At 40.4% G+C, this 23,209-nt stretch overlaps 2 protein-coding genes across 3 annotated transcripts in view; both read right to left on the bottom strand.

The window, feature by feature from the left end:
* Window positions 1–918: 918 nt before the first annotated feature.
* scarb2a (scavenger receptor class B, member 2a) lies at window positions 919–20,890 on the bottom strand. 2 transcript variants are annotated; one of them, XM_042487700.2, is made up of 13 exons: window positions 20,383–20,890; window positions 14,946–15,103; window positions 14,082–14,229; window positions 13,584–13,778; window positions 12,651–12,742; window positions 11,185–11,304; window positions 9,855–10,033; window positions 7,956–8,074; window positions 7,121–7,194; window positions 6,945–6,996; window positions 6,704–6,856; window positions 4,816–4,863; window positions 919–4,505 (listed from the first exon to the last, which is right to left on the bottom strand). In XM_042487700.2, exons 1-13 carry the CDS (start codon window positions 20,503–20,505, stop codon window positions 4,374–4,376), a joined length of 1,593 nt encoding a protein of 530 aa, XP_042343634.1. In that variant the 5' UTR covers window positions 20,506–20,890; the 3' UTR covers window positions 919–4,373. The 2 variants fall into 2 exon arrangements, with proteins under 2 accessions (XP_042343634.1, XP_042343636.1); XM_042487702.2 differs by lacking the exon at window positions 4,816–4,863.
* LOC121944952 (coiled-coil domain-containing protein 158-like) overlaps window positions 20,625–23,209 on the bottom strand; it is a 32,701-nt gene continuing 30,116 nt past the window's right edge. Inside the window, exon 24 of the transcript XR_015776384.1 lies at window positions 20,625–20,702. The gene's annotated coding sequence lies outside the window, so the exon portion shown is untranslated. The remainder of the gene's footprint in view (window positions 20,703–23,209) is intronic.

Here is a 23,209-nt window from a genome sequence, read left to right as displayed (position 1 = left end):
CAGGTGTTTCCTTGAAATGTGTCCCCCTGCCCTGTCAGATGGGGCGCGCGAGGACTGGGCCAGTAAAAAATACTTAATAAGTTTTCATATATATATATATATATATATATATATATATATATATATATATATATATATATATATATATATATATATATATATATAAATATACAAATAAAACTCTGCAAAAAAACAAATATAAGTACAATATCCCGAAAATACTCCTAAAAATACATTACAATTATTGTATTGAAATATCTTACTAGTAAAATCTACTTGAATGAATGAATGTGGGTTGAGAACCGTGTAGTTTGTTAAATGTTGGATACTTTAATTTTTTTAATCTGTGAAGCTAAAAAAATAAAAACTTTAAATTAGGCTTAGTTTTGTTTTTGCTTTTTTAATCATATAATAGAAGTACTCAACATTCACTTTCAAAGTCGATGATTCAGACCACACAAACTCATCTGGTTTTCAGAGTTAAATATTAACATGCTATAAATTCATCAGTATCCTATTTAACCTTCAACAGAAAGTATTTAGTAGAGATTAAACTCCACAATGAGGATTTAGGGTTTCTTGCTACAACTTTACACAGGGCTTGATGATGTAATATAATATAATATAATATATATATAATGTCATTACATTTATACTGCAATGAGACTTATCTTAGATTTGGAATATCGTAATATCATTAATGATGATTTTGATCAAAAATAGCACTAATAATCAATCCTTGAATATTGACACAATATTGATAGAGGTATTTGGTCAAATATGGCCTGATATTTGATTTTCTTCGTATTTCTCATCCCTTACCACACATACAGCTACCAGTTTGCCTAACCCTAACAGTTACCACACACTGATTCATTATTTTGTTTTAGACAGTTAGACAAAAGACAAACAAACATGTGAACTTTGCACTTGACTGCAACTTTTATTTTTTTGCAAATACACTATAAATGTTTACAAAAGCACTGTAGAAACATCTGTGCAGTGTAAATTATCAAAACTAAAAATGGATATTACTTTGAATTCATTTTGCACCTCACATGACAAGAAGGATTGTCATTTTCAGCAGCAAAACAAATTAGTATATCTCAGGAGGAAATGTCTGTTAGTGACATCGAAACGGGGGGAGGTGGCTGTTACACCGAAGAGCAAATCAAGGAGAAATAATAATAATAATAATAAAGGATGGTATGGCACTAGTGCTCATCCCTGAAGGAGGGCTTCATTCATCAAGACAGGTTACACAGCATCAACGCTTTACTTTACTCGGTCATCAAGATAATCAGCCTTCCAGTAAAAAAAAAAACAAAAATCACTCCAGTTTGACAGAAATCGGCTCCACGAACACAAATTTACTCACACAAGTTCTCAAACACCCGAATCTTAAACCATTCATGAACACTCTCACAGACATTTTACATATCTCTGACAGCTCCCAGTGTCACATACTGGTCCATTTTTTACACTTTTTTTAACAAATTGAAATAATCAAAATTGAAATGAATATTTAAAAAAAATAATTCACTCTACAGAAAAAAATACTTCTACACAACTAACAAAAATCACAAACTCAGGGGAAAAAAACATAAATATTGTGTGGCCTCTTACAAAACAATTTATTTTACACAACGCTGTATTGCTTTGTCTTACATAATACTGAGATCTGCTCACTAAGAGCATTGATTACTTCTGTTTGCTCTTGCACCAGGTGACAAAAAAGCAATACCCATTAAACTACTAACTTGTGAAATTACTCTCTTTTTTTCTTGCCTTGATGTAAAAAGGCACATACGCAACACTGCTGCAAATACTTCACGTAAGTGGTGGCACAATTTAAAAAAAGAAATGTAGGCGGTGGGTTTTTGTGGCACGACCGTTATCACAGAGGAGAGTAAACACGGCGCCGGGGCAGATCTATGTGGGTTATCTTTGGTCAAGCAGGGACGAGCCAATAGGCTTGAAGGATTGGACTCAAAGGTCGGAGTAGTAGAAGTCAGACAGCGGAGGAGTGATGGCTCAGGTGTGTGTTTGAACAGACACGAATACACGACTCTCAGGATTAAGGTCTCTAAGGTTCAAGTTTTTTTTAAAAAGTTGGATGGAGTTTGCACAAGGCGGTGGTTTCTTGCATGTAGGTGGAATAAAAAAGGCCTTCAGTGAGTTGATTTAATACTTTCAACCTCTCCACCACAGTGTTATTAATCCCAGAATCTGACATATGAAGTGGCTCACCTCCAACTGTCCAATAATAAAACCCCAACGATACACGCAATATGGTCAAGATCTGCTAATACGAGTGTGTTAAGTGTGATTACTTTACAAAAAGTGTTGATAGTGATAACTGTAACTGCTAATTCCAATAAATGGCAGCAAGCTTTGGGCTTTGCATCTTGTGCTCAGGTGTCAAAGGAGGTTGGCGCCACAGAAAGACCTTTCAGAAAAAGCCTCTGCGGATCAACCTGAAGCAGAGCACGTTTTGTACAAGTCCATAGGTTATGGCGTTTTTTTGTTTGTTTGTTTTTTTTTTCATTTTAGCAGCAATAACAAATACAAAAGTATATCAAAAGAAGACACTCCATGTGCTGAAAAGCGAGTAACACAGAGGCATGGATGTGCAATTACAACATCCTTTACAACCAATACTAGCGAGGACAAACCATTGAAATGTATTGAACGAATGGACCACCTGCATTGAAATGAACAGGACAAAAACAAAAAAAAAAAAAAAAAAAAGAAATACAAAGGGCACAATTTCCAGACAAAGTGCAGGGAATTTTTTCCACACTGACAGTATTATGGCCTTAAATTCACTTCCCATTGACATGAGACAAATGTGGCGGACACAAAAATGACATGAAACATAAGACAAACAGTGATTCAAGTGCTGTGTGCTGCGGTTTTTGCCTGAATGCCTACAGCTCCTTGGCAAACTGAATGACTGCACAGCGGCAAGTGGTGCGCAGGGCTCCCTCAAAAAACCCCAATGATTCCACTTTTTTCTTTTTTTTTTTTTTTCAAATAGTCACGGCACTTTGACAGTGTCTTTGACAGATCAGCTGTATTTATATATATATAATAATAATAATAATAATAATAGGACAAAAACCTGGTAGTCTTTGTGTGAGGACTGGTTTTAGCAATCCAAATTGTGCTTTCTCTAATAAGTAACAGTTTAGACGTGCAGGAGCGGTCGACACCAGAGCAAAGTTTAGTGTCTTTCAGCACACCTAGCAGGACTGCTTGCTGGATTTTGGTCAGAGGTATCTCAACATTTCCCCTTTTAACATGATGTACAATAACAACAGAAGAGATTTCCAGCTTATCTGAACGATGTATGAACACGAAGAACACGCTGAACCGTCGTAAGGCAGAAAGCAGGTTCAAGTCTCCCTTGTAAGTTCTGTGGGTGTTTTGTTTTTTTTCTCCTTTTTGTTTTGTGATGAAGCCTAAAAGAGGTTTTTCAAACTACTGTAATAATTTCACAGCTAACTGGTCATCACCTTTCAACAGTGATGATGTGGAAATGTAGCTGGATGTTAGTGTTCTGGAAAAGAGGAGGATGAGGGGATACACTGTGCCTGCATCAAGAAAAACAGCTGTCCATCAAAGCAGGACACTGAAATGTAAAGGTGCACGCACACTTGTTATCTGATACTGGAAGTGCTGTGTCCGTGTGTGTGCGAGTGTGTGGGTGCACTAATTCATATTAGGAAAAAAAAAAAGGCAAAAGTTTGGCTCAGTGTTTCTTTTTACAAAAAGGATATGCTAAGTTCAGTTTTGTTAGCAAAACCATTTTATCCTCTTGAGTGCAGGAGCTCAGAGTTTCGTCCTATTCAGGGGGGCTTTTTTTAATCTGTCGGTGTGAAGTTTCATCTGATGGAGAGAGAATACGATGGTAACAACACCCACTGTTGTTCAGGGGAATACTAACACTCTTTGAACAGTCTGCTCATGCATCCTTGTGCGACAGCTATGCTACCGTGTTCCCTCAGAAGAATTACGGAGAAAGAAAGGCTTGTCCTGGCCGAGCCGCCCAGAGTCCCTTCGTCTTCAAAGGACGACCAGGACGGAGGAATCAGAGTGTGGGAGTTTGTTGTGTTGCAGTACGGCAGGCAGTGAGGGCCATGCTCAGCAGGTAGAGTAGAGGAGGACAGACAGTCATAAGAGGGCTCAGTGAGAGGAGCAATGTCTTAGTCAACTAAACGTTTACTGGGCCTTTCCATACCCACCACCCCCAGGAATAAGTGAAAAAGAGCCCGCTGTGTGTGCAAACCCCCGCCCGTGGTAATGTAACACCCCTGTGCTGCTCCCTCAGCCCCCTTCCTGAGCTCCACGCTTGGGGAGGGGATCCTCGATCAACACTTCTGGGCCTCCACTGGAGACATGGCGATGTAGGAGCCGTTCCTCATCGGCTGGTTGGCTTGCGTTTCTGACGGCTCGTCGGGTTTGTCGCTGACCTGAGTGTAGGCCGTGTCGTCTTTCACCGTCTGCACCGAAAAGTAAAAGCGTTAGTAAAACCATCGAAGTGGCACCGCGTCCGAATAATATTTTATACCGACATTAAAATGTGAATAAATGCTTTAAGTGAAATGTTCACAGTAAACCACGTCAATCTAAATATCAACAAACCACCACAGAAAACATTTAACTTCAAAAATAAAGAATTAATACAGTGAGGCGAGAACTCATAAAGGAATATCATGTCCCATAAAGTTAATTAAAAATGATAATAATCAGAGGTGATGGATAACAAATTAAAAAAGGAGAACAGCAAACAAGGCAAAAATGAAGACTTACAGTAAAAGAATGAAAAGCTTCAGTAAAATCAATACGTTTTACTTCATTCTAAAACAGAAAAGGAAAAAAGGGGGGTTACAGAAAATTAAAATTAGAACATGGTTAATACAACACTTTTCACATTGCAATTAAGCATGTTTCAACATTTTCTCAGCACTAAGCTAACAGCCTAAACTTTGATGCATGTGTGCACGTCAGAGGAATAGTTTTTGGTAAATATTCACTTTCTTAACGAGAGCGATGCCTCATGTCTGTATGCTAAATATAAAGCTACAGCTAGCAGCTGGTTAGCTTAGTTTAAAGACTGGAAACAGAGGGAAACAGCTAGCCTGACTCTGTCCAAAAGGTAACAATATCCAAATACTAGCACCTCTAAAGCACACTAACAAGCATGCTTTATCTTGTTTGTTCAAAATGTACAAAAACAAACAGTGAAAACAACAAATTTTCAGGTCAGAGCCACACTAGCTGTTTCCCCGTTTACTGTCTTTAAGCTAAGCTAACCCTATTCTGACTTCAGCTAACAGACATAAGAGTGATATCAATCTTCTCATCTAATTCTCAGCACAAAGGCAAATATTTTCCTAAATATCAAATTATTCCCCTTGACCTGATGCAGGTGACTGTCTGAACATTTAACAACCTCAACTACAATCATGTAAGGGCGGTGACGGTCAAAGTTCAGATCAACATCCTGTACTGCTAAAGATAAGAGAGGTGAACATGTGCTGTACATTTTTCTCAGGGTTACTCTGGTACGATGCACTTTGCTGCTCATTAGCACTACGCTGGCTCATAGCTGCACTGACCACAATGGAACCAAGAGCCTGTTTATTAACATGAGTGATCTGATCACAAGTGGACAGCGCTCAATAAAAGTGTAAACAGTCACCAAGATGCATTAGCTTCTTTTACACTGCCTGTTGAATGCGGGAATGTTACGCTAATTTTCCACCACGCGATTCTGGGTACGATCGCAGAACGGGGGGGGGCAGAGTTGCCTCGCCTTTATGCCAGCAGCGTGATAGCAGAACGACCAAATTGACGTATGGGTAAAAAGAACAGCAGCAGGACAGATGTGACGTTTTGACGACGTGATTTGTGTGAAACCAACTGTCAGGAGATTTAAAAAGCAGCTTTTGAGGCCTTCTTGCACGTTTCCATGAAAAAAAGGGCTAAGAGTGTGGACGTAGTAACATTGCAGCCTCACTATACGCAATCAATCTGCATAAAATGTTTCGCCCTCTCCTGTCGGTTGTTTGTGCTGCAACTTTATTGGCTATCTTTATGTGAGGCCCGTTTGAATTTTTCACATTGTCAAGCCCTTTCGTTGCACGTCAGCTTGGCCCGCATCGCAGGTATCGCCATGTGCTTTGGGAGCAAATTTCTGGCACAGGAATAATTGTAGTGTAAGTGACGTAGGCTAAACACAAGTGGTCAACTGGTGATGGACAAAGGTTAGAATGGTGATGTGTCTGCTGTCCACTTTGGATCACAGAAAACTCATGTTAATACCAGGTGTAAACAGACTCAAAGGTCCAGAATACAAAGATGCATTGACTGTTAGCATGAAAAAAAAAAAAAAACACCATTTGATCCAGAATTGTCGGAAAAACTGCCCATGCCGTCTTCGCCGTGCAGCAATCATGCAATGTGTTAGTTAAGATGCTCGTAGCTTTGGGTTAGGCCTGCAGCAGCTCAATGTGGAAACTGTTAGCCATGCAAAAACCCACTTGAAAAACTGCAGCATTTACTATGACACATATTACCACTATCTATTAACGTTTACACTGTGAGCTAATGTCAGCTGGTAGCACACACGTTTCACACTGTGTGGATTAATAGTACTGTTCAGTCCACCGCAACACAGAGGGGGGAGGAGTCCTACCTTCTTTTGGCGATTTCGGCAGAACAAAACGACGAGCACCAGCAGCAGGATGATGCCCATGCCAACGATGAGCAACGGGAAGTTTGACACAAGAGTCACAATGAGGAGCAGCGTCCTCATTTGGGATGCAGAATCATCGTCAATAGTCGCCGTCTAAAGTTAAGAGTTCATTATTGATTTGTGATTCACTCATAGTCATGAGAAAAGGTGCGTCTCAGATTGTACAGATTAATATCCTCACCTCATTGACGAACATGATGGGGAAAATGGTCTCGTTGATGAACTTGGTTTTGCTGGAAGAGCAGAGCGAGAGAGACATGGAGGTCAGGGAGGACATCTGACTCAATATGTGGCCGAAATGAGGACACGAGTGTGGCAACAGGGAAGTGTGTCAGAGTTCGCCAAAGTTTGACTTACGGGAAGCCTGGGACTCTTTTCAGGATGATATTGAGCTGAGCTCTCTTGCAGGCACGAATAGGAACCCCTGTGGTCTGAAGCACAGAGATTAAAATACATTATTTTTTACAGCTTTTTACTTTTTAATTCTATATTTCTTACATAATGAAAGAAAAACCAATGTAAACTAAACTAAACTAATTAAATACAACTATATTTGTATAGAATGTGAATGTACAATCACATATTGATATACTGATTATATTAAGTTTGGCATGTAACTATAAAACTTCTAAAATAACATTCTTGGTGACCAAAACGCCTTTTAAAGCATGTTTTCTTTTCCAGCTTTTCCTCTTCTTGTATCTGTTTATTTTTATGTTGTTTAAAACCTGAATTAAAGCTCCACATGTCATTTGTTTTTTATTATCTGTTTAGAACTGCAATAAATAAAGTTTGGAGGAAAAAAGAATTAACCAGTGGGAAATAAATATATTTATAGCTCAAGGAGGCAGATATTTCCCCTTTATGGTAAACTATAAAAATATTACAAGAATGCTCAAACTATAAATATCATCATGTGTCAGCAAGCTTATGTTTGCACTCTAACTACATTTGAGTTAAGCATTAAAAAAGTTAACAAATATATCTTTAAAGCAAATTCTCTGTATAAATGTACGATCAAAACAAAAACACAAGAACCTTCAGTTCAAACAAAAACAAACAGAGCTATCAATACGAACCAAAAACACCTTTTGTAATTTAGATAAAGATGATCGTAAAGCTAAAGATCAAGGTTCGACACACATTCCTCTACATGACTCTCATCTGTCAGGATATTAATTATCAGTCATACTGGCTGCAGGTCGAGGTACGTCTCATGTTCCTCCTTGTTGGGGCTGAGCCCCTCAACAGCGTTAATGTACTTGGGGTCGGCTTGGTAAAAGTGGGGGAAAGAAACCACGATGGGAGCACCTAGGAGGAAACAAGTGAGATAAACATGAGTGTTTGTATTCTGAGGTGACTCTAAACAACAAGGGCTGTTAAAAGATGAAAGAAACCTGAGATAAGATTAAAGATGGTATTTTGTAGAGATACAGATGTACAGGCACAGATGGGTGACAAATTAAAGGAAAAGTCTGACAGCTCAATTCCTACAGCGTCGATGCCGGCAGCTCTGTTTTGCTGTAGGGTGGCTTTATTGTTGGCATGGCGACATAGTAACATGTATACAAAATATATAATATAAATAATTATGCTTGTTATAAAGAAAGGGACCATGATACATTGACACAGCATTAATTTAAGATAATACAATGGCTATTTTCATTTTAATTTTTTTAATTAATGAGCAAAAAAAACCAAAAAAAACATAATTATGGGTTTCTTCTGTTGCTTGTGCAGCCATCTTACCAATGACTTCTCACTCGGTTTTAAGTGAGCGTCTGAAACACTAACCTTTTTTCCCAACGAGAATCAGGACACCCTACCCCTAAATATGAGCACGCAAGACATGCAAGTGAAGACTTAATCCAACTTAAGGAAGGAATAGGAAGTTTTAGACCGATGTGTTAGACGGCACTCTCCATCACCATCATCAAAGCACCAACTGAGGGAATATCTTTTGGAAGAACGGTGTTTATCCATCCAGCAGAGTTCAGACTTGTAGCATCGATGTCAAGACACAATGAAGTTGTTCTGGCAACACATGGTGGCCCAACACCTTACTGACACTTTGTTTGTTTTTTTTCCTTTAATTCGTCATCTGTCTGTATATCTTTAACTGATATAATCCAGCAGCTAGTGAGATAAAGTTAAGAATAGATAAAGGATTATCAGATAATGATTAGCTGAAAGTACAAACATGAGGGTTCCTGCAGCAGTAAAACCCTTGTTTTACCTTTTCTTTTAACTATTTGGATTTTTCATATTTTGTTAATTGATTTAACTAATTATGTTGTGACCTAAAAGCAGCCAAATTTAAACAAATTGAATCTGGTGCCAAAAAAGAAACTATTTTTAAAAAATTGGGTCACAAGCAATATCATTTTTTGGCACTAAACTGCCACAGTGGATGTTTTTCAACATTTTTCTTTCCATTTATGTACAAACTATGACCGATCATAGAGGAAACACACCCAGCTCATTTGATTTTTTAACCACACGGCAGTTTCAGAAAGAAACCACTATGCACATGATACAACATAGGGCTCCGTCGTGATTGGCTCCCATAAAAGCACCACAAAAATCCCTCCAATCAGGCGCGTTCACTTTATATGAATCAGAGAAGCAGATGTAGACAGCCAATCAGGTTTCAGCACACACATCATCACATATATTTAGGTGTGTTTTTCTTCCACTATGACTGTATATGTTGGAAAAGAATTACTAATCTTAAATTATCTGCCTGTGAATTCAACAAACAGCTGCGTCCTGGAGTTACAGTAGCATATCTGTAGTGATACTACACTGTCCTCATGTGTCAAGCCTTATCAGAGCAATCACACTCCACTCAATGACCACCATAAAATACTTCAATAGCCTCCACACAGAGACAGCACAGTTAATCATTGAACCGTGTATTGAGTAAAAATCTGGCGTGCTCAAACAGTTGGGAATGTCAGATACCAGGCAGGGGGACGAGGCTGCTGACTGAAAGGACATTTTTTGGGGTTAGAAACAGGAGGGGGGAACTGGGTAACTGGGTCAGACTCGCTGGCAGAGAGAGTGGAAGGAAACCAGGGCAGTCCATTACCTTCTCGACAAACGCTGACTTTGAGCACCCCGGTGCCGAGACAGTCTCCAGCTGGCACACAGAAGCCCGCGTTCGTGGGGTTGTCTTTAGGGCTCATGAGGACGTCATTAGGGGGTGCAAAGCGGTATGCCTGGATGCCTTTCACCTCAACATCTTCCACGTAGGCTAGATGGATAGACCTGAGGAAAGGAAACAGGGACTACTTTAGGGAACACTGCATAATTTTTTTCCATCAAGAAGTTTAAATCTGGGGTCTTCAACATTTTTCAGGCCAAGGGCCCCTTAGCTAGAACAGAAGCAGAGTAGGGACCCCCAACTATATATATTGTATAAATATATATAGTTCCTTTGAGATAATTCTCTGAATATTTTCCTGTCGTCTCTCATTTGCATGTTCCTGTAGCTGCTAGGTTAGCAGCAGTTGTAGCATAACTAGGTGCATTACCCCTCTGCACTTTAACAGATGGTTTCTGAGGTGCACAGCGTATCTGAGTCTCCTGCTCGAAAAGTTACAGTTCAACATGCTCAGAAACAGTCGACAAGGGCCAACTTGTGCCAACAGTGCAGAGCACCACAAAAACTACTGCAACAGACACTTACCGATGGCACAACATTTACTAAAAAATCTTGAGGACAATACAATACAGAAAAACAAACAAATAATCCAACAGAAAGACAAAATCAAATCATACATGAAGATAAGTTGCAATGGTTACGCCAAATTATTTACAAAAATTCAATGAAATACATTAAATAAAATTATAATTATAAAATTACAATTATTCAAGTAATGCCCTTGTTTTTTGCTTGTGTGAAGAGGCTATGCAACATCTGGATCCAAATTTTGTCGCAGTGGATGGCAAAAAGTTCAAATATTTTAACTTTGAACGACAATACCGTCCACCGTTACTTGTAGTCTCTGCTGATCTCTCCTAATTTTAATGTCCTGCGCTCATCCTTTAAAACGATATCCAGTTTTCTGTTTATCGTCTCCCTGATTCTTGTGAACACAGTTATTCTTAAATCTTGTGGCAGTTAGGACTATAAAAGCAAAAAAGTGTCATGCACAACACTATCATTTCCTGTATAATCATTCTTTAAAACCTCCCAAGTAAGTCCGACATGCTCCTGACTCTCCCCACGTGTGTTTGAGTTTATCGACAGCCTTATCACAAGTTGTAATAACCACAACTCAGAACCTTATCAGCACATTGCAAATGACTCAGCTGCAATTTCCTAACTTAAATGTCAATGGGAGTTCTGGTCCACGCCCTGCCGGGAGGCTTTGCCTGTAAACGAATGTACAACCACATAAACAACACGTGCATACCTGCAGAGATCAGCAGCAAAGATGTAGAGGAGCTCGTTCCTGTTAATCAGAGGGTGGAAGACCGCGCCGTCTGTACCGTTGATCATGTTGCTCTGATTGGAGGACCACCACGACATCTCCCTATTGGTTAGGAAGAAAACAGGCGACATTAGTGTTACAAAGGACATTTACTCAAGTGCTGCACTAAAGTATATTTTCAAGGTACCTCTACTGTTTTTATTTCATGCTCTTTCATACTCCTACACCTCTACAAATCAGAGGCATCTATCATTTCTACTCCACTACATGTATTTTATATTGTATAAACATGTGATCAGCTCATAAAATAAACTGTATCAATAACAATTTAACCAAAAAATGAGCATCTAGTTGGGCTGCAATGAATTATCATTTTCATTGTTGACTATTTGATCAATCTAATCCATTTATCAGTAAAATACTGAAACATTATAACATCTCAGATTCATCTTCTGACTCTTTGGAATATCACATCACTCACAGAGGCCACTTTCCTGCAGTATGAGTGCATTTTTTTTTGATTCTTTACATGGAAACTTTGCCACTTTTTTATATCCAATCAATGTTTATGTTAAATGGAGTCAGTTGAAGCAAAAAATGACTCCTGACCGAGAAAGCTGGACCTTTGTGCCAATATGTACCCGATCGTGTTTCGTGCAAGCCTTGGCTTCTCTCTGCTGCATTCTTTTGGGTGTATACTTTGGCTCAATTAAACATGGTTGAAGATCCCAGTCAGCCAAGACAGTTTTAAAATGTATCCTTCTCATCCATAACATCCTCTGCACTCATATTTTTAGCTGCGGTACAATCGAAAAAAAAAAGAAAGCTCTGTTCCTCAATGGCATATAGAGCACGCCGCCTGGCTACCAGGAGGCGAAATCCAGCCTGTAGTTCATCCTCTATTCAATTATGCCACCGTCACGTCAAATGACAGCACTGGATGCAGGAAAGGTAAGTTTGCAGTTGCAAACTTACCTTTCTCTGTGTAAAGCACGCACAGAGGAATTACTGCTTCAATTGACTACATTTAGACATCCAAATAAACGTGGAAAAAGGTGGATTTTACCTTTAAGTACATTTCTCTGCCAATAATAAAATATTTTTAAATAAATACAAGACTTTTACTTGTAATAGGATATCTTTTAAACTGCTGCATTAGTTTTTTAACAAAAGTGAAGGCTCTGAATACTTCCTCCACAACTGGAATCGACCTCCACCAGCTGATTTCACTCAAAGTACAAAGTCACTTCGGGTATCCAAACATTCATTCTGCAATCATGTTCTATATAAAGAAGGGGGCAAAGGCTTTCTGCTTGGACTTTTCGCGGCAGGTTTTGTAACAGCTGTGGGTGAATGTGAATATCATGATTGGGCGGAAGTAGAAGCCACGTGCACCATTGAGAAAAGCAGGAAAAGGGGAAAAAAATCTGTCTGATATGATTCTTTACCTCAGGCCGTTCCACGTGTCTATCTTGCCATAATCCAAGTAGTTTTCCTCGCCGGTGTGGAACACAAACTCTCCTTCATGGGTGCCATTTTTCTGTGAAAACAAGACATGGTTGAGAGAAAGCTGCTGTGACAGAAAACTGTTAAGGATACAGCTGAAACAGTGTTTACGTGTGTTGACAAAGGATGATGGGAATTGTGAAAGAAATACTGCTTTGTGTTAGTCATTAGCATGCCCCTTAGTGTTTTCTCTCAGCAGACTCTCACACAGTGAGCCATTAGTCACTGACTGAGGAACACAAAAACAAGAAATTAGTGGTTTTCTTGATGTTTGAGGCTGCAACTACATTATTTCATTGTCAAGTAAACTGCCAATTATCATCAAGAAAAATCAATTAATCGTTTTGTCTATAAAATGTGATCAAATTGAAAAACAATCCTTTTTTCTGCTTCAACTTTCCACAATTTAATGTCTTTTTTAATGTCTAAATTGCGTGTTTTGTCCGACCAACAGTCCGAATCACACAAATATACTTTTTTTTTTATTATATATGACAGAGAAAAGCATCCAACTCTCACATTTGAGAGGCTGGATCTTTGCTTGAAAAATGACTTAAATAATTAGTTTATTTGCTGCTGATCAATTAATTGACTAATAGCTCTATTTGAACAAAAATGCTGCTCTCAGGATCACAAGGCTACTGCTGTCACGGCCTGTGCCAAGTTGCAGACGTTGCTCTATAAACAGGAAGTACAAGCGTCTTCCATCAGCATGTGGCTGATCTCACTTCTCTTGCCATAGGATGTGTCTGTTGTTTCAGTAACCCCTGACAACAAACACGCAACAAAGCCCTCGTAAGGTTTTTGCACGACATTAACGCCAAGCTTGCTTCTAAAAATATCATCAGGAAAGCGAGCAAAACTTTTCTGCTTACCTTCCACATCAGCCCAAAATATTCGTCCACCTCGGGCTTCATGGTGTGGACCTTTGTCAGGAGAGGGTCTTTAAAGCCCCACAGGACTTCGTGGACGGTGCGCGTCATGAACATTTCAACGCCCAGTGAGTTTACGTACATGGAAACGAAAGTTCGCAGGAGGAAGGAGTAGGAGTTCAGCTCGTTCATGATCGCCTGATGAAGAAAACAAAAAAGGAAAAGTTAGAGAATAAAAATACTGGCTCAGTTTCTTTTTGCAATACTTGGAAAATCTCATTGCTCCCTATTAGTTCTCCCAGCCTGTTCGCCTTGGCCTGACATGACTGTAGTTTGTATGTTCAAGATGTCACAATAAAACTTTGAGGACAATGGGATTGAGGGTGTCAAGGGAATCGTAAAAAACACATGCCTATCACAAACACAAATGTAAAGGACGAGATTACAGGCTGCAGCGGGTCATAATAACAAACATTATCCTGTCCAGACACAATGTCTTACCACAAACGGGATGTTGACGGTCCTGACGAGGTCGACCTCGGGGTTACCGGCTGACTTCTCCGGCACAAACACAAAAGTTTTGGGGTTGAGGGCGTAAAGCTTGGTGCCGTTCTCCAGGAAAGTTATGTTCTCCCGCGGCCTGTATTCCCTGGTGTGGAAAGGACAGTCAGTCCAGATGTCTTTTGTTTTGTTTCACACAGCAGTAACAAAAAGATCCCACAAGAACCCGATGTAATATGTCATTCATTAGACAGGGCTAAAATGATAACCACGTTGCTTTTTCATTACAATATATTATTCACATTTACAGCTTGATGGGGCCCAACCATCCATGAACCTGCATATTTTCTAAACAAACCCATCCTGAACCACGGCAGCGGTTTTAGGCCTGAGTCGATTAAACCCAAATGTCCACTACAAAATAAATAAATAAAGAGTAAAACATTGTTAGAAATTTGAGCCTTTTCAGTGCGGTAACATACACTTATGACATGAGGTGTGTTTGTAAATAGCGTCTCTGAGCAACAGGGTGCACTCCAGGGTATCCACACATTTTTATGGGCAAAATTTCCAGACTTTTCCATGACTTTTTAAGTATGTATACTAAAAGGATTTTTTTCTTGCCCCACTTTCCTGGCATTTTCTAAACTATCGGATTTAAATGCTGTGGAAAGAATTTCAGCTAGCTGGTGAACATTCATGGTGCTGAGTGTGCCATTCAGTTCGCTCTAACAACGGGAAAATTGGTGAAAACCCACACGATTCAAGCCTGAGGGAAGGATGAGAAATTATAGCCTGCTCTGGACCGAACCTGAACGATTAGGTCAGGCTAAAACGGGTTCAAAGCTCCAAGCTCTAACCTACCTGTAAGTATAAGGTCCGATCTGTTTAACAGCTGCCTTCCCGCCCGCCAAGAACTCCTCTGCATTGGTCACATTGAAGAAGTAATACTCCATGTAAACAGGTGGAGGCGGATTCTTCCACGATTCAAACACTTGGCTCTTCTCTGTCAAAGTGATTTCCTAAAAACAAGGAATACAAAAAAAACACATTATATTAAAAAAAACAGCAGCAGGGAATCTTAATGAGTCTGGAGACTTTTGGCACTCAGATTTTACACTTTTGGTAGACTAATGTTTTATTCACATTTGGCCACTTTCAAGGCCCTTTACTGATCTGAATGAGTGCCATCTGAGAGCACACATGGCGCTTTTCTGCAAGGAGCTGGTGCCGGGCCAAAAACCAAGAAACCCAGAGGGAAGCAGAGAAAAGTCCTTCATAGCCGCAAAAAAAAAAAAAAATAGTCAGGAGCGGCAGAATCTTTTCAGCAAAGACTGCATCCAGTCTCTGACCTCAGCAAGCCTGGGCAAGAGTGACAGTGGGGTAATACTCAGCCCACACAACACAGCTACGTGTTCCAATAATACCACAACAGCTTCTCTGCAGCATTAGCCATCAAACTACATGTCAGGTGACTTTTTCAAATTACGCAACCACAAAAAAAGTAGAGGATGGTATCACTCTACAGATGTTTTTCACTGTCATTGTGTGGAGAAAAACAAGCTTGAAAGTTGCAGCAGTTAACCTTTTGTGACAAAAAGCCGGGCCGCCACATGTCTGAACATGAGCACCAAAAACCATCATTCAGCTGTGGAGGAAAACAGCACAACCTCCAAGAACACACAGCTCACAGCATGTTGACTGAAGGTGTTTGTTATCGGGGGAAATAAGCAAGCTTTTCCATCTTCAAGGTGTATTTTTAAACCTGGGAAAGGATAAGTGACCCACTTCCTCTCGTGTCTTTTTCATACCGAGTTCCTGAAAACCCTCTGTCCCCTGAGTGCAGCGAGGAGCACTTGAGAGAAGCTATACATTGTTTCCTGCAGTCAGTCGCCGTTGAGAAAATGTAGTTAAGGTGTGGCCGGTACTTCCTGTTTGGGTTTCAAATTCCAATGTTCAAACATGTTTTGCTGTATATAGAATTGTTTACCTTGTTGTGTTGCATCATCTCTCCTTTGTTACTTTGTAAAAACTCATGTTAGATCTCAGAGGGCTCTAACCAAAATATCCACTTTGATAGCGTGAATGAAAAAAAGGTGAGAAGGTTCAACTGAGGGGAAATGGAAGATTCAAACACACTGTAGCTGAGCCAAAAAAGGCATGGAAAAAGGGCTAATTTGGCTTATTTAGGAATACAAAGTCAGCCAAATTAGCCCTTTTTCCATGAATTTATGCAGGCTACAGTCGGTCATAGCATACAAATGTGTGATTATGATCTATAGTCGATCCTGATGCACTTTGGACATACAACAAAAATTATTTGACCTGGGCGGAAACTTTTGACTAATTACCTTATCAATAAATGTGCCACCTAAGCCCTTCATTGTTCAGTTCGTGAAACAGTAATACTCAACTTTCAACCCATGACAGGGTGCCAGATTGCCGACCAATTACCCCCCCCCCCCAAAAAAAATAACTTGATTCAAACTGGAATTTTTTTGTACTTAAAGAGTAAATGCCAGAGTGCACAAAAAAAGCATCAAAATTGAACTTTGTTTTATTTTAAAAAAGTCACAGAGAGGATTCCCTGGAACCCAACAGTGGTGGGAGCAAATTATTTATATATTCATTATTAATTTTTGATCATTAATGGCCCTATGCATTTTGTCATGTTGCAAAAATGTCCCCTGCACAAGGTTAGTTAAATATCCCTGCTGTAAAATAATGAAAATTGCACATCTTATTGTCTTATTTCACCACACCCACAGTCCAAAACCCAACCACGTTCCCTTTACAATGACACAAATCATAATGAATGAATTAACTGACTGTTCGGTGCAGTCCGAGAGGGGGTTGCTATCATGTTTAGCACATTTATAAGCCTATAGTGTTCTTTGTATGTCTGTTTTCTTCATTACTAAAAATAAAGAATTACAGATGTTGCATTGCACAATCACAGATTCAACCCAAGAAACCATCCCCGTCGAATTTAAGGACTGAATTATCAGTTGGGTTAATGTCATCGCTGCGTATCTACTTCCAAAAAAATGGACCTTGGTGTATTTAAGAAGTGGGATTCTCCTGAGTCTTCAGGATCATTTACTGTGCCTCTTAATTAAGAGCTGGAGTGAAACCAGGTGATTCAACAGAAGTGAATGAGCAGCTTCAGGACGTGCATTAAACGTCATGCCAACCCAGCGGAAAGTACCTAATTTGTTCCCTTTTAAAAAACAAACTGCAAACTGTCACTTTTGAAACAGGCTTCTGCCTCGTTTGGCTCTTCCCCTGCAGCGTAATGTGTGACTGTAGCCTGCATGAATCCCTGTGTTTGCCCACCTTGAACAAAGGTCTTCTAAAAGACCTTCATCTGAGTTATATGGACATCATTTATCTCCCAGAAACAAACCTTGATCTGTCACTAACAGAAAAACAAGCGAGGGACAGAGTGGAGAGGGTTGTCAGTGTGATGAAAATACTGTTATTCATTCGCTAGTGGAAACGCTGAATGAGACAGAAGGACTCAAACTCAACAAGGTGAACTGGTCCTTAGCCAAACAGCTCCAGGCACAGCTCGGGAGTGGTGTGACAAGATCCTGCTTTGAGCAGCACGAGGCAAAAAGTTAAAAGGAAGAGCACATAATTGTAAACATAAATAGCAGTGCGTCACTGTGAGCTTAAACATGCTGTGTTTTACTGGCATGACCTTGTTCACTAACACTTGAGAGTCACACTACCTTGAGGAGTCTCAAACTGAGCTGGGAGGAGTGGCATGAGTGGGTGTTTCTTTTTTAGTTTCTTGTCAGCGCAGAACAACTTGGGATAGGCTGAGACTGAAACAACAACAACGAGGTTGCGCGCTCGCAGGCAGAAATCTTGCCCCCGAGGCCAAGAAGTCTGTCAAATTCCTCGCATGGCTTTAACGCTGCCTCCCTCCACACCCAGCTCGGCAGACATGCAGAGTCTGTATCCCGGAGGTAGCTCGTCCCACACAACTCAGCTGCATCATTATTGCAGAGAGAGCCACATTCATCAGATTAGGTAGATTTCTGGAGTCAGTTCAGTATATCCGGGGCCAGACTGCGGCTAAAGAGGATTAGCTATGCTGTCATTTCATGTAATCACCGGCCAAATCAGAACTGTGTCCCCCGTTGATGAACTTTGACCAACTCTTTTTAATTTGGGTCCCCTGGGACGGTGCCGTGTCTCAGAATGAGACACAAATGAGCCCCCGACCTAAATCTAACCGCAGGAGGGGAAAACCGTGTCAGGGAGGAAGCTGTTTGTGAGTCCCAAACTTGGACAAATAGCGCGTCGAGGGTTTTTTTGCTGAGCTTTTTTCTAAAGGTACACTTTGAAAAAAGGCATTTTAAAGTTGGGCAGAGCATCCATCCCAGGGCTTTGGGTCAGTAAGAGGAATGTGAGGTCTGCAGGGTGGGTTAGGGTGTCAGTTGCCCCCGCCCCTCACCCCGACATGCCCTAACCAAACTAGGGCACCAGTCCCTAGAAATGTAGACACGTCACTGCAAACTACTTTTCCATGTTAATTTAAATCAGAAAAAAAATGTTTAGCCTGATTCCAAAGGTCAACTTGCTTGCTAAAATGTGTTGGTTTACTGACTTACACATAATTAACTCAAGAGTTGCAATCCAGAGTTGCAATTTTTTTCTAATGCATTTGAAGGACACTCGTAATTTTCTCAATAATTTTGCCCTTGAAACAGCATTTATTTGGATTTTAGACTTATAAGGACACATTAATGAATTAAGACCTTTTTTTCGGGGATTCATACAAGCTACAGTCACACGAAACACACAGTTACATGATTATGAATTATATACTTAGCCCTGATACCATCTGCACTCATAACAATAATTAATTGACGTGTTAAGGACTGCAATTTATGACTAATTCCATTATCCATTAATCTGCACATAATTTTCTGATTTAGGCTCTTTATTGTTTAGTGTTCATTCTGTAAAAAAATACTCAACTTTTAGCCCATAACAAGGTGCCAGATGGGCACTAAAATATTTTCTAATTCATAATAAAAATAAATTTATTCATAGTAGTATTCCTTTTACACTTTAAGTAAATCAAGTGCAAGAGTTCACAAAAAAAGCATTAAAATTGAACTTTGTTATTTAAAAAACAGCCAAGAGAGGACCCTATGGGCCCCTGGCAGAGGTCCCGGACAGGGACAGGGATCCAGTGAAGGAATTTTACAAGAATCTGCAGGGTTACGGGGATTTCTGATGCATTTAAAAGGACACACATGTTGTATTGTCACTGGTTTTGCGCTTAAGATAGCTTTTATATCACATTTTGTATGCTTATTGTTTTATAATAATTTAATGCAGATTTGTCTGGATTATACAGGTTGCACGTTTCACTGTGAGAGAGTTGGACGTCTGCCACTCATCCGCCTCTCAGCACATCATGTAAACTAACCACAGATACAGCACTGGAAGTCCCTGACTTCCCTGTCCACTCACCCAAGCTCCCTTCCCCCATTTCTCCAGACTCCCTCCCCCCTACCAGCCCACCATGTCCCTGCTGGCTGAGATTTCCACAACTACTACCACTACTACTACTACTACTACCGGTAACCCTCCCCAGCATAGTCAACCCTCATAAAGTCAGTATATCAAGCCTGTATCAACAGAAATGTTTCACCGGGTCACAGTGCCGGGCAGATTTATCTAAGAGCTACGGTATCAGGCAGCAGAGAACACACTGTGCCTTTTTCTGATTTCTCTATACTCCATTTCATTCAATAAAAAAAGAAATTGAATCCTGTCATGACTCCTATGATCATCAAGGAATGTGATAGGAGATGGGAAATACCATAAAAAGGGGGTAAGGTCATGATAAAATCACCTCTGAGAGTCACACAGTTATAATGCCCCTTATGGGAGTTAAAGGGGATTTCTACCTGGAGCGAACGGGTTTATTTTTACTTTTTTTTACGTTTACATGCTGATTAATCATCAATGCAAGCTCGAGGCTGCATGTGATGGGACTTGCACGCTGCACAACCTCGGATCATGCGGATTCATGAAGTCTCATCGCGCTGCATGCACACTGCAGCAAATACACATTAAGTAAATTGAGACAATTGACACACCAGGTGATCCTGTGACCGTGCATGTACCTGAAGTGAGGTGCTCAATGCGCATGATTGACCACTGCAGATGCGATCACATTTAAATCCCCTCAAGTGTGACACATGGAAGAAGCGCGAAAGGAAGTGAAACATTAAAAGCAATTGATTTCTTTTTACAATAAGAAAGCACAGCTTACCTTTTTTAACCGGCTGTGGATCATTGTTTGGAAGACTTGAGCCACGACCAGGGCGATCCCCACTATCAGGAGGTGAGCGCACACGATCCCGGTGGCGTAAATGGCACAGGATCTCCGAGTCATGATGCCGGGGCGGATGTGCAGTCCTCTCAGGTCAGATATATAAAAAAACTTCACTGAAGTCGGTGATAACTTCCCAATAAAAAAAAATAAACTAAAGGTAGCGACGTCGTGAGAGCTCGGACACACCGTCTCCTGAACAGCAGCAGCTGGGCTTCAAACTTCTCTCTTTACCGCCCCGTGGAGTCTTCCCGGCGAGGCTGCGGGTACAAAAAATATCAAAAATGTTGGCACTTTTCATCAAAATCCGAGATAATAAAGAAAAGAGAGATAGATGAAGGAGTGCGCTGCTCGGAGGCGGTGGTGAAATGAAACAGCAGCTCTCAGCACATCGTAGAAGAAGAGCTGACCACCTCCTCCCCTTCCTCTACGCATTAATGAACTCGGTCAGGCGAAAAGCGTCGTTTTGGGGAGGCTGCATGGGCGGTGGGTGTGTGTAAAACAGAAATAAAGGGCAGTGATGGGGCTTTGCTTACATGGCTGATGTCACCTTTAAAAAACATTGTAAATCAACTTTTAAAAAATCATCTTTCATTTTTCGGTTTTTGACTTATTCTTATTTTAGGTCTTTTTTGTATGTTTTTTTTGTTTTTATGTAGCTATAATAACTCCAGGGTCATGGCTAATCAACTAAAAAATATTTCATTTTTATTCCCATTGTTTTTTGTTGTCTTTATTTGAATTAATTTCCTTGTTTCTTTATTTCTGTCTGTTTTTTTGTTTTTATTTGGCTGTAAATAACTCAAAAGACGTGACAAAAACATCTTTTATTTTCCTTTTCTTTTTTTCCATTTTTTGTCTGTTTTTTGTACGCTGTTTTATTATTATTATTATTATTATTATTATTATTATTATTATTATTATAAGTCTGCTTCTTTGGCTTTAAATGACTCCAGGGCGCTTTTTTTTACACTGATGCTTCACTGGTCTGCTCATGTTTTACTGGCATGTATGAGCAAGCAAGAGGATTATGAATGAGCATGCTCTTTAACATATTTCACCTGGCGACTCTTTAATGAGCTTACATGGAGTGTGTTTGCGCACGTGCTTAGTTAAAGTTATTTAAAATGACACTTAAATTTAATAACATCCCATCATGCTGTATTATTCACTAAAACTGAGGGGAAAAAGTGAAGTCTGGGCAGATCCTTCACCTTTTATAAGAGCTCCGCTGTCTCACCTCATCGCGTCTCCTTAAATAAGCGCAGCGTGAACATGAATAATGTGCCATTCAGGGAACCAACGATCGTTGACGCGAGCCCTTTGTCCGAGCAGCTCGAGCTCTCATTGGCTGCTGCCCTCCCGGACCACCGTCTCGAGACCACCCCCTCGGCGCGCTGATTGGTCAGACGCTGGTGAGTGCGATGCTGAATTTGATCGACTGATTTCGGGGCGGGGCTCTTTTAAAGGGGGAACCGGCGGCGTGATGCTGTCCGCCGGCAGAGGGGATGTGCAGCGGAGCCCACTCTAACCACACATGATGTTGTGGGGGGGGAACAGAAAAATGTGGCTGATTAATGGCCTGCAATATGGTCATCACGAGGCGGACGACCGCGTAATATTGACAAGCATAAATCACATGTACACAGGAGCATCGAAAGTCCTCTACATGGAGAGAAAAAGTCAGCAGGACAGTGTATCTGTCAACAGAGATGTTGACAGTTAAACTGGATTTTACCTTGAGACAAGGTGTTAACAGACCATAACAAATACACTTACTATTTACCTTTCAAGAGGATGTCACATGAAATTATGTCTTCAGTTTAAGAAAAAAAAGTCAGAGGATGTAACTGCAGATCTGCATGCACAGGATGTTGCACCACCTTATTTGGTATGACATGACATCGCTTGTTGGAAAGTAAAAAATATGTTCTATCCAAATGAAATCAAAAAGCCCCCCCTCCTCCCCCCTTTCATTACATCTTGACAGCACAGGGATGCAGTAATATTAGGCCTACATTAGTGGGCATTTTCTCAGCCAGTTTCTTCCTCTGAGTGATAACAGCCGATACTTTAGTTATTTTGAAAGTGAGATTTTACTGTGTTGTGTTTCATCTGACCTCCCCTCACTGCTTTGGTGGAAAAGCACTGGAAAAAGGTGATGTCGAGTCATTTCTCTGCACCACTTCATATTTAAAATATGGTAGAGTAATAAAGCAATGTAAAAGTCCTAAATAGCCAGCCTGTTCTGAACTCGACACATAGTGCCGCTCTGTCTGTGCTTTTGGAGTGAGTGTGCAAAGCCAAAAGGCACTTTTCACATGTGCATGGGACAACAGCAGATGAGAGCGTGGCTAAACAGAACTGGGCACGGTGTTGTTAGTCGCCGGTGGATGGTCGGACGACACCTGCTGCATCCACATGATACACACACGGGCAGCATCGCTTGAAAATGCGTCCAGATGTAACCTGTCGCCTGTGACTTTGTCACCTAACCCTAACCATCTGTGCTGTTGTTGCATGTACTGTTGTTGCCTAAAAACAACCACGTGACACATCATTCCATCGTGTGGATTTATTGATATATCCACTGAGGACATCTCCTCCACAGTGTAAGTATTTTGGGGAAAAAGTCTATTTTTTGGCCCTATGGCATCACCTGACATAGCCAGAAGTTTTAGTTGAATGGTTTGGCCACTATGTCAAATTGGTAATACTGTGAGTGGTGATTTGGCTATAATTATGGATATATAAGGGCTAGTTCACC

The sequence above is a fragment of the Plectropomus leopardus genome, chromosome 4 (assembly GCF_026936395.1).
Source record: "Plectropomus leopardus strain MGB_pleo_1.0 chromosome 4, ASM2693639v1, whole genome shotgun sequence".
Classification (NCBI taxonomy): domain Eukaryota; kingdom Metazoa; phylum Chordata; class Actinopteri; order Perciformes; family Serranidae; genus Plectropomus; species Plectropomus leopardus.
Note: the sequence above shows the minus strand (reverse complement) of the source record. Positions and strands in the feature narration are given on the sequence as shown.